At 42.3% G+C, this 19339-nt stretch overlaps 1 protein-coding gene across 1 annotated transcript; it reads right to left on the minus strand.

The window, feature by feature from the left end:
- Positions 1-934: 934 nt before the first annotated feature.
- Positions 935-12209, minus strand: LOC311243492 (glucose-induced degradation protein 8-B homolog). Its single transcript, XM_084332728.1, has 5 exons — positions 12062-12209; positions 11597-11727; positions 10042-10238; positions 5208-5405; positions 935-2609 (listed from the first exon to the last, which is right to left on the minus strand). The coding sequence occupies exons 2-5, from the start codon at positions 11715-11717 to the stop codon at positions 2436-2438; spliced, it is 690 nt and encodes a 229-aa protein (XP_084188854.1). The 5' UTR covers positions 11718-11727; positions 12062-12209; the 3' UTR covers positions 935-2435.
- Positions 12210-19339: the final 7130 nt, after the last annotated feature.

The following is a 19339-nucleotide window of genomic DNA, read 5'->3' on the forward strand; positions in this document are numbered from 1 at the left end:
ATCTGTTAAATAAAGTTTTCATTCATTCATGTTACAACAACTCACTTACATTTTTACCATGAATTCTTATGAAACCGAAATAAGACAGCTGGCTGTGTTAAGATATGAACGCCACGCCAGGGTGAACATAATCTAACCATGTTCAAATGAAATAAAGAATGGAAACAAACTGGGATTTAGCACGTATATCAACTAATCGTTCAGGATGAAAAACGCTTAATTATTCATGTGACGTTAACCAAGTAACTAAGAGGCCGGTGATCCTAATGTGAAAAACGTTTAGCTGCAATTCGTGTATGAAAGGTGCTATTAATACAAATAGTTTATTATATTATTATTAACTAACTAACTATGCCCTTTGACGGATAGGCCTATGCCACTGTTTATTGGTCAAAATCGAACAATGAGTCAATAGGAGTCTAGACGCTGAATTAATATAGCAGTGCTTTACTCAGCTCGGCATTCTCTCTCACCTGGGCCAAAGACGCTGTCCTTCAATCTGCCTTGTTGTACCATTTGATAGGAAATCCTCAGGATTGTAAACCGTACTGTCAAACTTGCTTCTAGGGTCTCCGGGTGTGCGTCCGTCTGTCATGATTGATTCATACACTTTCCATGCACCTTTACATCTCTGCATCCTTTTATTTGGATCCTTGTTGTTTGTAAGTATCATTATCGGGCTAAACTAGCTCTACAGGTCTAACGTGTGTGTAGAGAATCTCCTCACATAGGTGTCAGTACATATAGACTGAAAGTGCGGTTTCGAAGGTAGGGCCTATTCACGGTGGTTTTCAAAGTAACGACAGACAGGGTATGATGACTATGCAGTATGCACACATAATAATAATAATAATAATAATAATAATAATAATAATAATAATAATAATAATAATAATAATAATAAAATAAAAAACGATGAAAAGTCATATGGTTCTCAAAAGTTTTGTTTATTTCAATAATTGCAAATTTGATCTTAAAAACGTTCAATAATAAAAGGGATGGGAGCTCTCTGTATTGTCAATATGCATAATCTGTAAAGACAATAATATATTGTATGAAATGGAGGATGGACACCTAGCAGCAAGATAAAAAAATAGTAAACAAAATAAACAATCGTTCATTCAGGATTTTTTTTTTACATTTAGAAAACATTTACATGCGACAGAAATTAAAATACCAACTGTTTTTAAAGTCATATGGCAAAATGGACAGTGATCTCTGATTTATATAATCTATAGACTTGATGCCACTTGAGATCGAATGCCCATTCAGATTCAGAATGTCTATGTTGATCATTTACTGAACACTAGAATGAAAAGGAAGAATTTATCTTTGAATGAAGATTTAATGCATTTTAAAATAGGAACAGGCTGAGTCTGGTGTTTTATACAGTCTTGAGACCATAGAGATTTGTCTTATAGTTCACAAACTCTTAGACGTCCATACTTTACACCCCACCCCACCCCCCTCTCTCACTCGCACACACACGCACGCGCACACACTCTCTCTCTTTAAAAAAATAATAATAAAAAGGCAGAGTCTCAGCTACTGTATATCTTTCAAAGACAGAGGGGAATGCAAAGATTGGACTGTAAATGCACAAATTGCCAAGCATGTAAAAGGCATGTGTTCAATTATTTAGCAAATCCAGAAACTTTGAACTTATAGTAAATTTTTATCAAATAAAATCACAAAACTAAAAAAGTATTAGATAATAAAAAAAAGCTTATGTCAATATTTGCATTCACAGTCATCAAAAATAAATAGCACATTTTAATTACTGTGTATAAGATTCAGACTTCAAAAGTGCTTCTGACCCAACATGAGATGGACCCCACCCAGACCCCGTGGGGTTCTGACCCAACATGAGATGGACCCCAGACCCCGTGGGGTGGGGTGCTCCGCAGATCTGACCGCTATGAGAAAGAAAGAGGAACCGCATGTTCGCTGATCCCGATTTTGAATCATTATAGTTATAGTTCCCTCCATCCTGAGGAGCATAAGTTGTGGCTCAACACATTCCATGTGATGATAATAATAATAATAATTAATAGCTTACACTCTCAATACAGCAAAGTAATGACATGGACATTTTTCTTCTATTTCTTTCTTTTTTATAAATCAGACATGACTGTGATGTTTAAGAAAAGTGATCAATAATACTTCTGAGTCACGCCTACTTCTCAGGAAGACAAATATAAACCCGACAATTCAAACTGCTGTCTCCAAGAAGTGACTATAAATCCAGAATGAATGCTTAAGCTGAATCACTGCCGTTGCGTCAAAAACAACAGCAGGTTTTACAGCTCCCACAATGAAAGTCTCATCTCTCGTAAAATGCAACATGAAAAAAAAAGACAAGTGTTATCTGGTTATCATCACAGCCGCTGACTCGTTATAAATAAAGGGGAACAGGGAGAGTGGACGTCCATCGTTCACTTGGGCTCCTCGATGGTGCCCTTGCTTAGGTCAGTCATTTTAGGATATTTTACTTTCTTCTGGTCCAGCTCGTTCTGGGCCCACAGGAGCAGCTTCAGCAGCTTGGCCAGCTTGGGCGTCGACTCCCGGTTCTCATAGTCCAGCACGGCCTGGTTCACTTCACTCCACACCTGTGTGTATATCAACAAGAACGTTGTTGCAGTCAAACTATTAAGTCTATTAAAGGCCCACTTGCAGGTTAAACCCTACTCTTCAATTATGGGTAGTTTACATGATTGGTATCTATTTTCATTATTTATTTTTTTCCATTTGACGCCGGAAATTCCACTCAGAAAGGGTTAAAAATGTCCATGCACGAATAACATGTATGGAGCCAATCAAAAAGCTTATCAGACGCTATCAGTGCCGTGACGTCACTGCAGGTAACTTTCCCCTACTTCTGATCCACTACAATTGAGTTTGACGAGTGCAGAAAGCTATTTCCTTGATCCAAATGGACGCCTTACGCAAATGGGTTTAATCGTCGAAGAGACTTTGATGGACCAGCTACAACTGCATCTTTGGTTGAAACAAGGTAGTTATAAGGTTTTTAATGTCGTAAAAAAAAGAACTACATGTACCACTAGGCAGCCTGTTGTTCAGTACAGCAGCACTATTGGTCTGTCGCCTTATGCCTTATCCCCGTCCGGGTCGCGTGTATGCTTTTACCAACGCATTTGTGTTTCCGGGTTCCCGTTTTGCGCTCTGATTGGCCACTGACCTACGCACGTACGCGCCCCTTGCTATGAGCAGCGGCTGTGTCTGCAAGTACTATATTCACACACAGGCCTGCCGTGTTTTATGAATGAAGTAGATTTTCATTTAATCGCCTTTGGGGCGTGAGATATGAAGACAGATTTAACTGGGTATAGGAAGGAAGTACCATACGAGCTGCAAATTGAACATGCAGTGAGTCTGCGACAAAAACCCAATAATAAACACTCGAAACAGCTATTACCAGACAATTACAACAGCAGTGGTGCCTGCTTCAAATGTCACGTATTATAGGCTATAAGCCCGTGTAGAACTATTCGGAATAATAAACATATACACCCTCTAGCAAAACATGACACAATGTGATCCTATCTCCGATAGAGCGGCTGGTCGCAGAGACGTGAGTTGAACGAACACATCGGGAGGAGAATGAATGAATGAATGAATGAAAATTTTATTTAACAGATTGCAGAATGGGTACAATACAGTACGGCTCAATACACACAATTGTTAAGGGGATGCAGACCAGAAGACTTTTGTCTTGTTTACATCAGGGTCCCCCATTTTCAATTCAGTGAATTGTGACCAGGAGAATAGACCAGACGTGCATCATCCTATAATAACCTCATGTCCCCAAAGGCGATTAAATGAAAATCTACTTCATTCATAAAACACGGCAGGCCTGTGTGACTATAGTACTTGTTGTCAGCGATGTGATTGTCTTCTTTATAGATAAATAAGCCATTGTTGTTGTAGAGCCGCCCGTGTTGTTGTGATGACGCTAGAGCAAGACTCGCTATAAATGTTTCAAAGTGTAACTCAACTGAAGACCGTATAGCCTGCTGTCTAACTAACAACAAGGCTATATTGCTCCATTCAGTGTTTATTATAATAACCTATTTGAGCTCATCATCACGACCAGGGAACCCACACTGTGGCCGGATAATAATAAACAATAGCGCGCAGACACAGCCGCCGCTCATAGCGAGGGGGGCGTACGCTCGTAGGTCAGTGGCCAATCAGAGCGCAAAACGGGAACCTGGAAACACAAATGCGTTGGTAAAAGTATACACGCGTCCGGGTCATAGTACCAAGCTGGCTATATGGCTCTGGCTAACGTTAACGTTACCCCGCTAACGTTAGCATTATGTCTACTGTCGTGAACCATTTTAAATCGGGGCATGTAGAAGAGTTTGGGGAACGAGTAAAATGTGCAGGTCCTCTTCTCAGACCTGTGGGGCAAAGCACTGCACACGCATCATGCCAGCTAGCAAGCTACACGTCACGGCATGTTGATACGATAGTAGCCCCTCGGATAGCACTCGGTGCATCACAGTCACAAAAGGGGCTACCACGATAGCTAACTAACGTTAACGTTACAAGCTCGAACACTAGTGTTAGGTGAAACGGAGACTAGCTCCTCGGCTAGTAATAACAAGAAGGCTCCTTGCTTCCTGCCACTACCTGCGTGTGATTCTCAGGCCCCCTGCTGCCCTGTACCTGCTGTGACGTCATCATTAAGATGACACGCGCACGTTATGAACCATGGATTAAAATATCCACATGCGTGGTGGTTGTGGTTGGGAGGACAAAATGTTTGATAAAAACGCTAAAACTGGGTCAATTTAGATTATCCCCCCCCCCCCCCTCTTCATGAAAGTCACCGTTGGCCTAGTCACATTGTTTATTGAACAAAAATACAACATGCAAGTGGGCCTTTAAGTCACCAAGTCATTTTCTGGAGGGTAGAGTCATTCATTCATTTGTTTAAGTCATTTAGTAAAACTCTCTCTCTCTCTCTCTCTCTCTTTCTCTCTCTCTCTCTCTCTCATGCAGCCACACATTACCACTGTGAAGCACTTAGGGCTGCAATTCTTGTATGAAAAGGTTGCTCGACAAATAAAGTCTATTATTATCATCATCATCATTATTATTGATACCAAGCCGTCATTCTCCCAATTCCCCAACATATAAAAGCCAACATTGTGTCTGAGGAAGAGGACTGAGCGCAGAACCTTCTGTCGCTGCATCATGTTGAGCAGGTCCCCGAACGGCGACTCCTCCGGGTTGTCGAAGGCCAGGAGAGCCAGCGTCCTCTCCATCTCCGTCAGACACTCCCGGCTCTCCTCGCCTTGCTCTGCCAACTGCGTCTGGGCGAACTCCAGCGCTGACTCAGTCTCTCTCAGCCTGATCAACTCAATCAAGTGTTGTTGCTGCGTCGAGAGAGTGAGAGAGAGAGAGAGAGAGAGAGAGAGAGAGAGAGAGAGAGAGAGAGAGAGGGAAAACGAGCGGAGAGATGGAAACAAAATGGTTTCCGTTAAGTGATTGATATTGTGAAGTGATGAAGGGATGATTTGGGGCAGAGCATCATAATGTTTTTTTTTTTTTCATCCCCCCATTTCATCAGTCAAGTTGGCTAAGAAGAATGTATTTTAATTAGCAGTAGTGACCTGGGGAGGCGGATGACTGCAGCCGGTGAGTAGGGCTGGGTACCGAACTCGCTATTTCTAAGGGTACAGACTGAATTACATCGGTTCACCGATTCACGCTAAAATCGAGTGAAGATGCACATTCACAACTGCTCCCCTAGCTTTTACAAGTTATCACTTTTAATGCCCTCACTGGTCTTTTTTTTCTTTCTTTTATTTAATGTTTTCCGCAGTATAATACTTTTTATCACAAAACATGGCAGGCAAACAGACAAGTAAGTGTGGTGCTTCGTCCACAATAGCCGACAAGGGACAACCTCAGACACAGACTACGCTGGAACCTGGCGGCTATCAATAAGCTTCTCGAGGTGCACTTTGAAGCCTACAGCGTGGCGGTGTCAGCCGAAATAAGAGCAGCCGTGGAGAACCCGGACAAAAAGGTAGAAAAGCTCCACACCAAAATCATGGACAATACCAATGAGATCGCCTCGCTAACGAGGGAGGCTAGCCAGCAGGACCAACGTTTGCAACGTGTCGAGTTGGACCTGGCTACCAAGCTAGCCGAGCTAGCCAAGATTCAAGCTAGTGTGAGGGAAATCACCCCGATCAATGATTGTAGAGACAGTCAGGCAGACTTGATAAACACAGGTTTAATATACCAGAATGGGTACAGGTCAATCAAAAGAGTTTACAGCGGATGACTCAGAGTGGACACTGGCCGGGTGTATTCAAAGTGAGCTCCTGATAAACAAAGTTGTTCACATTATATAGGACCCCTCCAAACCGGCCACAAACTTACTTAAGATAATTGACGAATTTGGTGAACTATCAGGCTTCAAAATCAACTGGCCCAAATCTGCTCGTCTACCCCTTAACACTTTCAGTGCCACGGACGACATACTCGTTTTATTAGGCCCCCCACTGAGTGCCCACGACGACAAATATCGTTTTATTAGCGATCTGAAATCATATTTCATCAACCGAGTCTCCCGTTGGTACAGCAGTCCCTACAGGAGCTCAGAATGGAAAAAAGCGCCCCCTATCGTCTATCCCTGTGTAACTGCAGGTCAGTAGATATGTAGGGGCGGAGCCAGCTGGTTCCTTGTGCTGGTAAACTGTCTCAAGAGGGATCTGCTCGCGGCACGGGAATCAGCCTGGAATATATATTTACAGCAGCCAATACTCAATCAATAAGCGTGATCGATATTTGGAATGGCGATCAGGAATTGGAATGATCTTTTTGGAGAACATCTGATCTGAGGTAAGGAATCTATTTGACCAGTCTTGGGATAATCAGAGTTGTATTCGCTGAGATCTCAGCGTTTGCCCTATGTGTGATGTGTCTGTTTGTGCGCGATCGCTGATGAGGAAATAAGAGAATAGATTTTTCAGCTTGCGTCTCTAGCGTGCATACGTACACATACTATCGATAATCTAGCGTTTATTTGAAAACGATTCATAAATAGGCCGAAAAATGACAACGTTTTTGTGTATTCTAGAATATTCCAGTAAATGTCTTTTATCACGGAATCTTTATATTTTCCTTGAAAACGAGGGCTTTTCAAAATGCTATAAAACGAAAATGAACCGATAAAAAAACAATCCGCTTCGACAATGTTGACTGGAAAAATGAGTCATTGATAAGCGACGGGCAGATTAGACACATAGCCATAATTTAAAACATAGATTAGGTGTTTTTAGCGCTAACATTGAAGTGGATGGTGGGCATTCAATGGGTAATTCATGGTTAAGCAAGGGCTCTGAAAGTGTTAATGAGTTGGCCAGAGCTGTGGACCTCCCGGCGGACATCCCCATAGTTGAACATTTAGAATACCATCGAGATTTTCCCCACCCTGAGTCAGACTGTTAGATACAATTATACAGGCATGTACAACTAAATACTTCAGGATCTCAATAGATGGTTGAGCCTCCCCAACTCGCTACAAGCCCGAGCATCGATTATCAAAATGAACGTATTACCCAGAATAAACTTTGTTAGCTCAATGCTCCCCGGGCCCTGCCCCCCCCCCCCCCCCCCCCCCCCAATCGACTACTGGCGTAAAATACAATCTACAATATCTAAATTCATTTGGAACAACAAGCGGCCGAGAATCAAAAGAACAACCACTCAGCATAGGAAACAGGACGAGGGTTTAGCAATCCCGGATTTTTTATTATATTTCTGGTCCTTCTCACTGAGGCCCCTGATTAACTGGTTTGATCCCGAGGTTGCTGTGTCGTGGCGCGCCTTGGAGGAGGCAACAGTCTATCCACAAAGACTACAAGATGTAATATATTCCAACACCTCGATTAGAAAATGCCAATTACGATTTGGTCCCATCATCTCCCATGTGATTCAGACATGGCGTAACGCACAGAGGTCTTGTACCATCACATTACCATGGCACCTCGACTCCCCAATATTTCATAACCAACTATTGGGCATAAACCCATTAACAACCCACAGGGGGAAAGGAAAGGAGTCCACACTCTGAGGGATGTTTATATGTTTTCAAGAACTGAGAGATTTTTATGACGTTCTCGGCGCATCCTTTTTCTTTTATTTACAACTAAGAGCGGTGCTCAGGGCACATGGGGTCCCGTGGGGTCAGCCACTACATCCACACCCTTTTTTTTTTTTAACTCATCGGAGACAGAACAACCTCAAGGGGCTTCGTTTCAGACTTTTACACGCTCTTACTCAAATCCACATACAAGAACCTCCCATTAGATACAATTTGGAGGGAAGACATTCCAGAACTGGACCCTGAGTTTGATTGGGGTGATGTCTGGACTAATATTACACTGGCTTCCCGTAACCCCATCAGCAACAAGTACACTTTAACTACGGTATATTCATAGAACATATCTCACCCCTAGGAAACTGTGTATGATGGGCCTTGTGGCTGAATTCCGGTGCACCCTGTGCACTCTGGGGGCCACTGGCACCTATATGCACATGTTGTGGGAATGCCCACCAGTCGCTCAATTTTGGAGGGCCATAACTGCTAAGCTTTCAGACATATGTGATTTGACAATACCACTATTAACAACGACACTACTACTAAATGATATCTCTCAGCTGCCGGCTCCTATACAGCAAAAAAGACTTGTTCTAGCGGGACTTTATAAAATGTATAGCCATGAGATGGAAACAACCTGACAAACTTACAATAATTAATTGGGCTTCAACATTCTTAGATGTCATTTATTTAGAGATCTCCACAGCTTGGGTAATTGGAGTCAGATAATCTAATATTGTGTTGTGGACATCGGCAGCTGAGAGAGTAAAACCCACAATCTAGCAGCAGGCGAGGTTGGGGCGCTCGGTCCCGAGAGGTCCTGGGGTGGGGGGTGGGATTGGGGAAAGATATGTCTTTTAGCACTATAATTTATTATTATAATTTTATTTTTATATATTCCCCCTGTCTTGTGTTCCCAATGTTACTGTTTTAAATGTATTTTACTATAATTTATCTGATTTAATTGATCACAAAAAAAGGTGTAATATACTAGACAAGAGGGAGCCTTTTCCACAAATATGTATATATTACAGTCCCATCTCATGGGTCTTTAGAAAGACCAGACGAGGTCAGAGGAGTTTACAGAGGATGACCAGATGTTGATATTTAAACATTTAAAAACATAATACGATTTATTTTGTGTGGTGTGTTATAACAATACATAACAATGTTTGCAAGGGTTTCAGATGACCACCCCGGACTCCCGATGCTCCAGACCTGCCAAGCATCCGCTGATGGCGAAAATTATTGGTCAGAGTTGTAGCCAATGAGTGTACCTTTCCAATGATACCCCACGTGGGGGGGGGTGCGAATCGGTGAAAGGCGACGAGCGAAAACCAGAAGTCAATCACACTTCAGAATGAACTGCCGTGGATGAGGAAATGGATTTTGGAGAGCTTTTTTTGTTGTTGCACGGTTTACCCGGATCTCTCTCAAAGACCCATTTCTGAACAGATTTTTATAAAATGTTGACCTGTACTACGTAAGACTTCAGGCTATGGATCCGCTGTGTTTTCCAGCCTATACCTAATTTATTTATTTTTTTATATTGCAACCACTACAGAAAGATTTTAGTACACAAGTTCAAGTTCAACTTAAGTTCAGACCTCTGTTACTCTATTTCATTAGCATTAGTAACTTCAGAATGTTATCTTTCAAAAGAGACCAGGTTCATGCATGTGCTATAAGTATAAAGTATAAAGCTATGCTTTGCAAAGAAAAGTATGCAGTCCTCAAGTTCAAGTAAAAAATTGCCACTTTTCTGCTAGGTTAATCTGCATGACAATTAAAGACTTCTTCTTCATTCTGCCACTAACTTGATGACCAATTTTGTTTTCAGATCAAAAGATGGCGAACTCAGCTACTGAGGTCTATATACTGGTACAGAACCAAACTACCTGCAGATGGAAGTACAGGTAGCGATTGGTGTCGAGCAGCTCTGGGTGCAAGCTGTTGATGAGCGCGATGGCCTCCTGTATCTGCCCCTTCAGGATCATCTCCCTGATGCGTATCCTCTCGTCTAGAGAGTCCAGGTCCACACTGGGCTCGATACCAGACTCCATACGAAACTTCTCCGCAGCCTCCTTAAACCCTTCTAGAAACACAAGATACAAAGAATAGAATCACTACAAATAGAAAACACTACACTATATTATCTATTTATTACAAAAGATTTGCACTACATCCATACCTAATTTTTTCACCACATTGTTTGCATTGTGTACTTTAGTTTGTATATTGTATATTTTGTATAGTGTTTTGACTTTATTCTTTTGTTTGTGTATGAAGCACGTTCTCAGGAGGCTCATACAGAACCAAGCATTTCACTGTAATATTTACTTTATATGTGACAGATAAAGCAAAACTTGAAACTTTTTGAATCAGCTTTTTGTGACTAAAGAATTTAAGTACATTATAGTTAAAGGTGCTGTAAGTGGTATTGTTTTTGTTATAAATAAGTGTTAAATAGCTCTACATTCCGACAGCCATCGCTGAGTGTTTGGTCAGTAACATCATCATGGGTCTCCCAGTCCCTCCAATCTGCAGTAAACAGGTATCCTGTTGCCACTTTATACAATCAGGAGAGAGAACCCTAGATATGTTTACTTATTTCAAGAAATCTTGCCAAGCCATATTTGCTGACAGATTATTGTACTTGTTTCAAGCGCATATTTGTTTTTATTTCATATTTTTGTCATACCATTTTTGCAGTGTGGAGTTCTCTCTCCTGATTGGATACAGTGGGAACAGGATACCAGCAAATGTATTTTGTGTTTACTGCAGAGTGGAGGGACTCCCATGTTACTGACCAAACACTCTATTATTAGTGATGACTGTCGGAATGTAGAGCTATTATTTTAACATCTAGACCACTTATTTTAACAAAGAAAATACCACTTACAGCTCCTTTAAAGTCCCCATCTCAGAAGACGGTCTCAAATGCTAGCTATAACAAGATTACAACCCAAAATGTAGATGGTATACAGTCAAATAAGCACTAATGCTGATTCAAACTATAGTTATGTACAGTCCCCTCCCCATCATATGTATATACTCTGTCAGGATCTATGGGTAACAGTACTGTATATTGTGTGTATGTCATATGTTGTGTATGTCATAAATGTCGCTATGAATTGAAAATGGGGGACCCTGATGTAAACAAGACAAACGTCTTTCTCTGGTCTGCATCCCCTTAACAAGTGTGTGTATTGAGCCGTACTGTATTGTACCCATTCTGCAATCTGTTAAATAACGTTTTCATTCATTAATTCATTTACATTCAGTGATGCATATGATGAATTGAAAATGGGGGACCCTGATGTAAACAAGACGAAAGTCTTTCTCTGGTCTGCATCCCCTTAACAATTGTATGTATTGAGCTGTACTGTACTGTACCCATTCTGCAATCTGTTAATAAACTTTTCAATCAATCAATCAATCAATGCAACATACCTGTCACCAGATAATTCATTATCAGTCGATTCATGTCAGCCCGCTGTATGTGAACATTATTCAATTTATCCATCCACTCGTCTTTCGTGATGTCTTCTGTCTTTTCAGCATAACTCGTCATAGTTGGGATCCTACATTGGAAAGTTTGTAAGTTTGGAAAATAGAACGTCAAGCAAGACCGACGCGGCATGGTCACATTTCGCACTTACATACACCGGTGCATAGACAAACCAACTACAATATAATATAATTGATACATTTACTATAGAGCTATTCAAACAGATAACTAAACAGCCCATGTAATTGGAATACGTTAGTCTATCCATGTTACTTCATATATGGCTAACGTTAACATTTGCTATAGCAATTTTCTGATATACCCAAAACAAACCATTTCACTACACTAGTGAAGCACCCGCTTGCTGCTATTATGTTAGCTGGTGCTGTTGTCAGTGCAGAACCCACCGTGTAAATCCAGAATCCAACGAGTATTACTTTTTACAGAGCGAGAGGTCAACTGAACAGTAATGCGCGGTTGGTTTAAATGTTTAAAAAGAGAAAATGTAGAAATATGTAGATAGCTTTTTCGCTCTAGCTAGCTAGCCTAGCTAATGTCGTGTTCTCGCGATAGACGAGCGTGAGTGTTCAGAGCTACTCGATTGGTTACAGCAATGATGTCATGGTTGCCAAGGAACAGTTCCAGAATGACACTCTAAAATGTAGAGTACACTGAAATTCTGTGTGTGTACAAAATAAAACATTTGAGAACTGGACATTCTAATGATGATGTAACGCTGTCTATTGGTCAAATTATATAATTCTAGAATTCAAAATATAATTATCATGACTTGAGTAATAAGGAGACCCATGAGACTTCTGGCTCATTGTGGGTATCCAGGAATTCCTGTACAGCACCAACACCACACACCACCCTAAATACATGACATTGCATTTATCCATAGCGTACTCTTAACATACTATTGTGAGCAGTATACAACGTGGAGTAAGGGACCCATAGCATCTGGCCTAGACCAATATAGCTTAAGTTCAAGTTCTCAAGTTCTTTAATAGTTGTCATACAGAAGTACAGAATACTTTCATACAAAATGCTTCTTACTGTTACGCTCCAGAGACTGTGCTAGACAAGATAGTATCAAATAACATAATAACATAATATAGCATGAATTTAGAAGAAGAAAATGAGGTCACAGTGTTCGGTATAGACATATGTACAATGTTCTGAGTTACCATATAATATACAATACACAATACTATGCAGTGTACTAATGTACAGTACTATCTAGTGCAAAGCAGAAATGGGATGAGGTACAATTTTAGGTACAATTTACAGTAAGGTGTACGAGTTGTAGTGCAATCCTTCATCCATAAATATAAAGTGTGGGGAGTGGGTGCTACAGTGTGTTTGTTTAAAGTGGGTGTGTGCTATAAGTGTGTGGAGTGGGTGCTACAGTGTGTTTGTTTAAAGTGAGTGTGTGCGTGTGGATGTGTGTGCTATGTGCGTTTGGTGGTTGTTGTTGTGTAGTGTTCATTCATTGTTCGTTTAGCAGCCTGATGGCCTGGGGATAGAAGCTTAGTTATCTTAGTTATCAGACTTATTTTACATTGAATATGTGCCTTGCTCAAGGGCTCTTGCGTAGCAGAGTGCAACGTAGGGCCTAGATGTGGATGTCCCTGGCAATTCTAACCTCATATAAAGCAGACTACTGTTGCTCCAAACCCGCATTAAAGATAAGATAAGATATTCCTTTATTGATCCCCTTGGGGGAAATTCAGGTGTCATAGCAGCATGGGGAGGGGGGGGGGGGGTACAGGTATGGCCATGGTAATAGTAGAAGACATAAATATAGGCAATAAAATTATAGTACAGTACAAATTATTTTAAAAGTGTATAGTGTAGAACTATATAACTTTTCACATTTAGGTGATGAGCAGGTCGGTACCTTGCATGGTTGCTTCTGCTTCGGTGTGCAAATGTGTGAGTGAATGGGTCCGTGTCAAGACGAAGACGACCACTTTAGATAGACCTATCACTAAGGTCTGTATTCTCCAAGAAGCTGCATGAGGCGGTGGTAAAGACCGTCCTCCTACGGGGTGCCATGTACTAGTGACCTCTGGCACCAGGTATTGGTTATCCAGCAGCAGAGACACTTATCAGTTAAAATAGTGTTTGGTTTAGCTCCTTGTTTTTTAGTTGTTAGTAATTGTCTCTAGATTAGAAGTACAATTAGGGGCCGGTATATAGAAGCCAAAGCACTCATGAGTTATACCTTATTTCTATTGGCTTAGTTGCCTACACTGTTAAAGTCTACATTTCAGAATACAATGGGGCTTAGCTGTATATTTAGGTTATTGTATTATATGAATGTTTATATGTTTATTTTTATAACCTTACATTGAAACAGCATTAGGAATATTGATTGGATTTAGATAAAGTCATTGAACCGTCTTATTTGTCATAAATAGACATTCTAGAACATTTGTGATGTCACAGTATGATGTCATAATCAAACATTCTAGAACATTTGTGATGTCACAGTATTATGTCATAATCAAACATTCGAGAACATTTGTGTATCTATTATAGTCAACAATTCTCTCAGAAGAGTTCATTGTGCATCTTGAAACAGTGCTGAGCAGTACTGAACAGATAAGACTAAACAACATAGAGTGAAGCCTGCATCACTGTGTTGTACAATATGTTGCTATGGGCCGCCCCATTTAGTTTGATCCTCCTTTTGTTTAATATAACACTTTGAATTTAACACTGTTCCAGTACTCTCATTATTTATTGCTGAACAGGTTTGTTTATTATTTCAAGCTTGTTACAGAAATGGCAACCACAAAGGGACTAATACAAAAAAAAAAAAAGTGAAAAAAATGTTCTATTGTTGTTGTTAGGAGCTTTTGTTAGTTTAGGATTGCTATACCATGGCTACATGCATTCTCCTATTCAAGGGAGTATTGTTGGAGAAGAGGTTTCCTCAGACCAGGGAGAGGGAGAACTTGCTGAGGCTCTTATAGACTTCACAGCTGGCCCTTTTGTGACAAGAAGAGATCCTGTACAGGATCAGCTGAGACTCTTGATGACTTGTATGTGAATGATGACGGCTCTGGGGGTAGTGAGGAACGGCAACCTGAGGTCACTGTTATCCATTCTGGCGCATTATCTACCTCTGGGATGGGGGAAGCCGAAGTAGCTACTGACATTACACAGCTTCAGTCACGTTTGAGTGCTGTGGAAAGAGAGATCCAAGCTTTCCATATAAATACAACTAGACAAGATGACATTCTCAGGTATTACATTGACCGTAAATGTCAACGACTACAACAGACTTTTCAGAGCGATATTAATAACCTCCAACAGTCAATGGTGTAGTGTTTGAAAAGACGAGACAAACAGCTTAATGCTCAACCACAAACCCCCATCAGGAGGGCTAGCACTCCTGTACGGGATGATGCACCATCTGTTCACTTTTCAGTTTTCAACTCTAGGAGCGAGCCTGCTGAGTTCAGAGGGAGCTCTGGGAGAGAAATGGGAGCACCTGTTCACAGCTACAAACTGCAGGTGAAAGTCCAGTCTCCTTGCTTTGGTGGTCCAGAGGACGACATTGATCCGCTGTCATATATAGAGAAGTGTGAGGAGTTCCTGGCCCTTCATCAGCTGACCCATGAAGGTATTTTGGCAACACTAAATACTGTGCTAAAGGACACCGCCAAAGATTGGTGGCGGGTGGAAAGGTCAAGGGTCAAGACATGGGCACAGTTTAAATCAGCATTTCTCAGGTCATTCCTCTCAGAAGACTATGAGGCGGAAGGAGAGAAGAGGCTTCGGGACCGGATTCAAGGCCAAAAAGAGAGTATTCGAGACTTTGCATTCCAGTATAGAGCGTTGTGTATGCGTTGGAGGCCAGGTTACAGTGAAAAGGAGATAGTCAATCTCATTTTGCGCAACTGCAATCCCAAATTAGCTAGTAGTGTTAGAGGAACCGCCCAGACAGTTGATGAGCTGGTGAGAATCGGGACTCTCATTGAAGCTGACTGGTCTAGTCAGTCTTCCTATTGGGATAAAGTCAATGCTAATGCAAGTAGAGAGTGGGGAAAGAGACCCAAACCGAGCCAAAGGAGAGCTACAGGGGAACAGGACCAGGGTATGTGAGCACACTCCTGCCTGACTCCACTAGTGACTCCAGCATTCAAGGACACCAGAGTAAGATTGTAGTTCCAATATTGGTTCGTGGAGTGAGGTGCAATGCATTGCTGGACACAGGAGCTACATACACCCTGCTGCAAGAGCCTCTCTGGACACACATAAAGAAACCTCAGGAATTCTTGACATCAAGTCCAGAGCAATCATTCCTCCTGGCAGATGGAAAAGTTCATCCTGCTTGGGGACGGGCTAAACTTTGTTTTGAGTTGCATGAGGACTTATGGCTGATGGATGCCTACGTTATGAGCAAAGAACACTTGGCCTTCCCAGTTGTTTTAGGGCTTGACTTCCTGTTTAAGACGGGAATCCAACTTGATTTTAAGTCGGGGGCATATGGGATTAGGCATGAAGGGAAACTCCAGTTCCATCGCTTTCTTCAAGAGGAGGTAGGATGGGAGGGTCACTGGGATGAAAGGAGGAAGCCCTTGGTGGGGCTGTACTTAGCAGCGCCCCCTATAGCCCAGCAAGAAGTCAATCTCCAAGTACTTGTCAGCAAGGCTAACGTGGATCAGTCCACCAAGGAAAAGCCCTACATCACCTTCTACTCCAGTGTCCAAAGGTCTGTTCAGAGCAGCTTGGGCAAACAGAGGTGGTGACACACACCATCCAAACGACAGATGAGCAGCCAGTTAGAAAAAAAGCATATCGGGTCTCACCGAAGAAAAAGGCTGTTGTGGATAGGGAAGTGAAGTCCATGCTTGAAAAAGGAATTATCCAACCTTCCAAGTCTCCCTGGGCTGCTCCCATGGTAATCGTTAAGAAAAAGGATGGAGGTGTGGACTATAGGGGTCTCAACTCCAAGACCCATCTTGACGCCTACCCTATGCCAAACATTCATGAAATCTTGGAATCGCTAAATGGTGCAAAGGTGTTCAGCACCTTAGACCTCAAAAGGGGCTACTGGCAGGTGAGGATGGATCCAGCCAGTCAGCAGAAAACTGCCTTTGTGACCCATGCTGGACTCTTTGAATTTAGAGTCATGCCTTTTGGCTTGAAGAATGCTGCTGCTACATTTCAGCGCTTAATGGAAGTGGTGCTAGTTGATCTTAAGGGAGTCAAGTGCTTTGTTTACATAGATGACATTATAGTCTATTCAAAATCTGAAGCACAGCACCTTCAGGATCTGGCTGATGTTTTTCTCCGCCTGCAGAAGGCAAACCTCATCTTGAACCTCAAGAAGTGCAACTTAATGCAACACCGCTTGCAGTTCCTTGGACACATTGTGACTACTGAAGGAATTGTCACTGACAACCAAAAGGTTGAGGCAATCCAGGCCTTTCCTACTCCCAGGGCACTACCGGAGGTCGCACGTTTTCTTGGAATGGTGGGCTGGTACCATAGGTTCATTCCTAGGTTTGCAGAATGGTCTGCAGCCCTTAATGCCCTGAAAAAGAAAGATGTAAAATGGCAATGGACACCAGAGTGCCAAGGCGCATTCGAGAACCTCAAGGCAGCACTCCAGTCAGCTCCTATCTTGCAACAGCCAGACTACAGCCTTCCATTCACACTGCAGACCGATGCTAGTGGGATAGGCGTAGGAGCCGTACTGACCCAGCAGAGAGACGGACAGGACCATGTTCTTGCTTTTGCCTCAAGATTGTTGAAGCCAGCTGAAATCAACTATTCTGTCGCAGAGAAAGAATGTCTTGCTGTTGTATGGGCTGTGGAGAAGTGGCAGGCCTTGATCAAGGGTCAACGGTTTGAAGTAATTACCGACCACGCTGCCCTTGTTTGGGCTTTCAACAACCCCAAACCCACATCAAGGCTCATCAGGTGGACCATTCGGCTTCAGGATTTTGATTTCCAGGTGGTATATCGGAAGGGAAAATTGAACATGGTACCTGATGCTTTGTCACGGCCCGGGCATTCACAACCCCAGACTCCATTGCTGCAGCCTGTGTGACCAATCAGGACAAAAGTGATACTTTGGGATGCGATCTACCAGCTGATTGGGCAGAGATTGCTGATGCCCAAGCTTCTGACGTAGAATCCAAGCTTTGATGGAGGAGGTAGAAAAAGGAAATCCAAAAGCAGGTCGGATAGTCTATGTTCTTGAAAATGGAATCCTGTTCAGACAAATACCTGGTCAAACTCTAGGCCACAAGTTACAGCTTTTCGTGCCTAGATCACTAAGGGAGTCCTTTCTGAAGTATTATCATGACAACCCTCTTAGTGGTCACATGGGAAGGCTGAAGACACTGTTGCGACTGCTGGAGGTAGCCTACTGGCCTCAAGTCAGGAATGATGTGTGGGCCTATACAAATAACTGTCTCATATGCCAGCAGTACAAACCTGGGTGTCAGAAACCGGCTGGTTTCCTTCAATCCACCACGGTCAGCAAACCAGGGGAGATAATAATAATAATAACTTTATTTGATGTTGGGGATTGACTTGATGGGTCCTTTCCCCAGAAGTAAGAAGGGGAATCAGTATCTTCTGGTTATAGTAGACTACTGTTCTAAGTGGGTGGAACACTTCCCTTTACGAGACTCTAAAACACCAAAGATAATACATATCCTCAGACAGGAGATCTTCCTTCGCTGGGGAACCCCAAAGTACCTCTTATCTGACAGGGGCTCACAGTTCACCAGCCAACTCTTAAAAGAACTCTGTCGCCAGTGGGGTGTAGTCAAAAAACTGACCACAAGCTACCACCCCCAAACTAACTTGATCGAGAGAGTCAACAGAAACCTGAAGACCATGGTGGCCTCTTAGGTCAAAGATCATCATCAGGATTGGGATCTGTGGTTGGGCGAGTTCCGCTTTGCCATCAACACCGCCTACCATGAGAGTACTAGGTTCACTCCCGCAGAGATTGCGCTGGGAAGAAAATTGAAAGGACCCCTGGAGCGACTTCTATATCAGCCTCCCAAGCCGGACCAAAATGCCTACTCCATGTTAGAAAGGCAACAGCAAATCCTGCAACAAGTTCAGCTAAATGTGGCTCAAGCCCAGGAGCGTCAAGCTCGAGGCTACAATAGAAGGAGGTTTCCTGTCACATACCAAGTAGGAGAGAAGGTATGGGTTAAGTTGCACCCACTGCCAAGGCCATGTTTATGGCAAAACTTGCTCCAAGAGGGATTTTTCAGGCCTCCTAAAATATTCTCCATAAACCGAGGACAGTTCAGCTGCAGTCGTGCTTCCCAGTGGATTACTTTTATTCTTTTCCTTTTTGAAGATGTGGATTAACCCAGGATTTATCACCTTTTGGACACTCAAAGGTTTGAGTGTTGTTGGTTGGACACTACTACAGTAGTTCTACCATGCAGGGCTGCATGGTCTGGTAGGCCTGAACATTTATGTTGGTGCTAATGGACTGTAAAGCTGACAGGACTGTTCTTATTGGTTTGATATGATTTTGTTGTACAATATGTTGCTATGGGATGCCCCATTTAGTTTGATCCTCCTTTTGTTTAATATAACACTTTGAATTTAACACTGTTCCAGTACTCTCATTCTTTATTGCTGAACAGGTTTGTTTATTATTTCAAGCTTGTTACAACGCGTGGGAGGCT

The sequence above is a fragment of the Notolepis coatsorum genome (genome assembly GCF_963971535.1).
Source record: "Notolepis coatsorum genome assembly, chromosome: 17".
NCBI classification, from domain to species: Eukaryota; Metazoa; Chordata; class Actinopteri; order Aulopiformes; family Paralepididae; genus Notolepis; species Notolepis coatsorum.

What these genes read in the sequence shown, in the direction of transcription:
- LOC311243492 (XM_084332728.1), bottom strand. Translation starts at nt 11,717, where the DNA reads ATGACGAGTTATGCTGAAAAGACAGAAGACATCACGAAAGACGAGTGG. An exon ending in ACCTGTACTTCCATCTGCAG is followed by an intron (nt 5,406 to 10,041) that starts GTAGTTTGGTTC and finishes CTCTCGACGCAG; the next exon opens with CAACAACACTTGATTGAGTT. An exon ending in ACATGATGCAGCGACAGAAG is followed by an intron (nt 2,610 to 5,207) that starts GTTCTGCGCTCA and finishes ATATACACACAG; the next exon opens with GTGTGGAGTGAAGTGAACCA.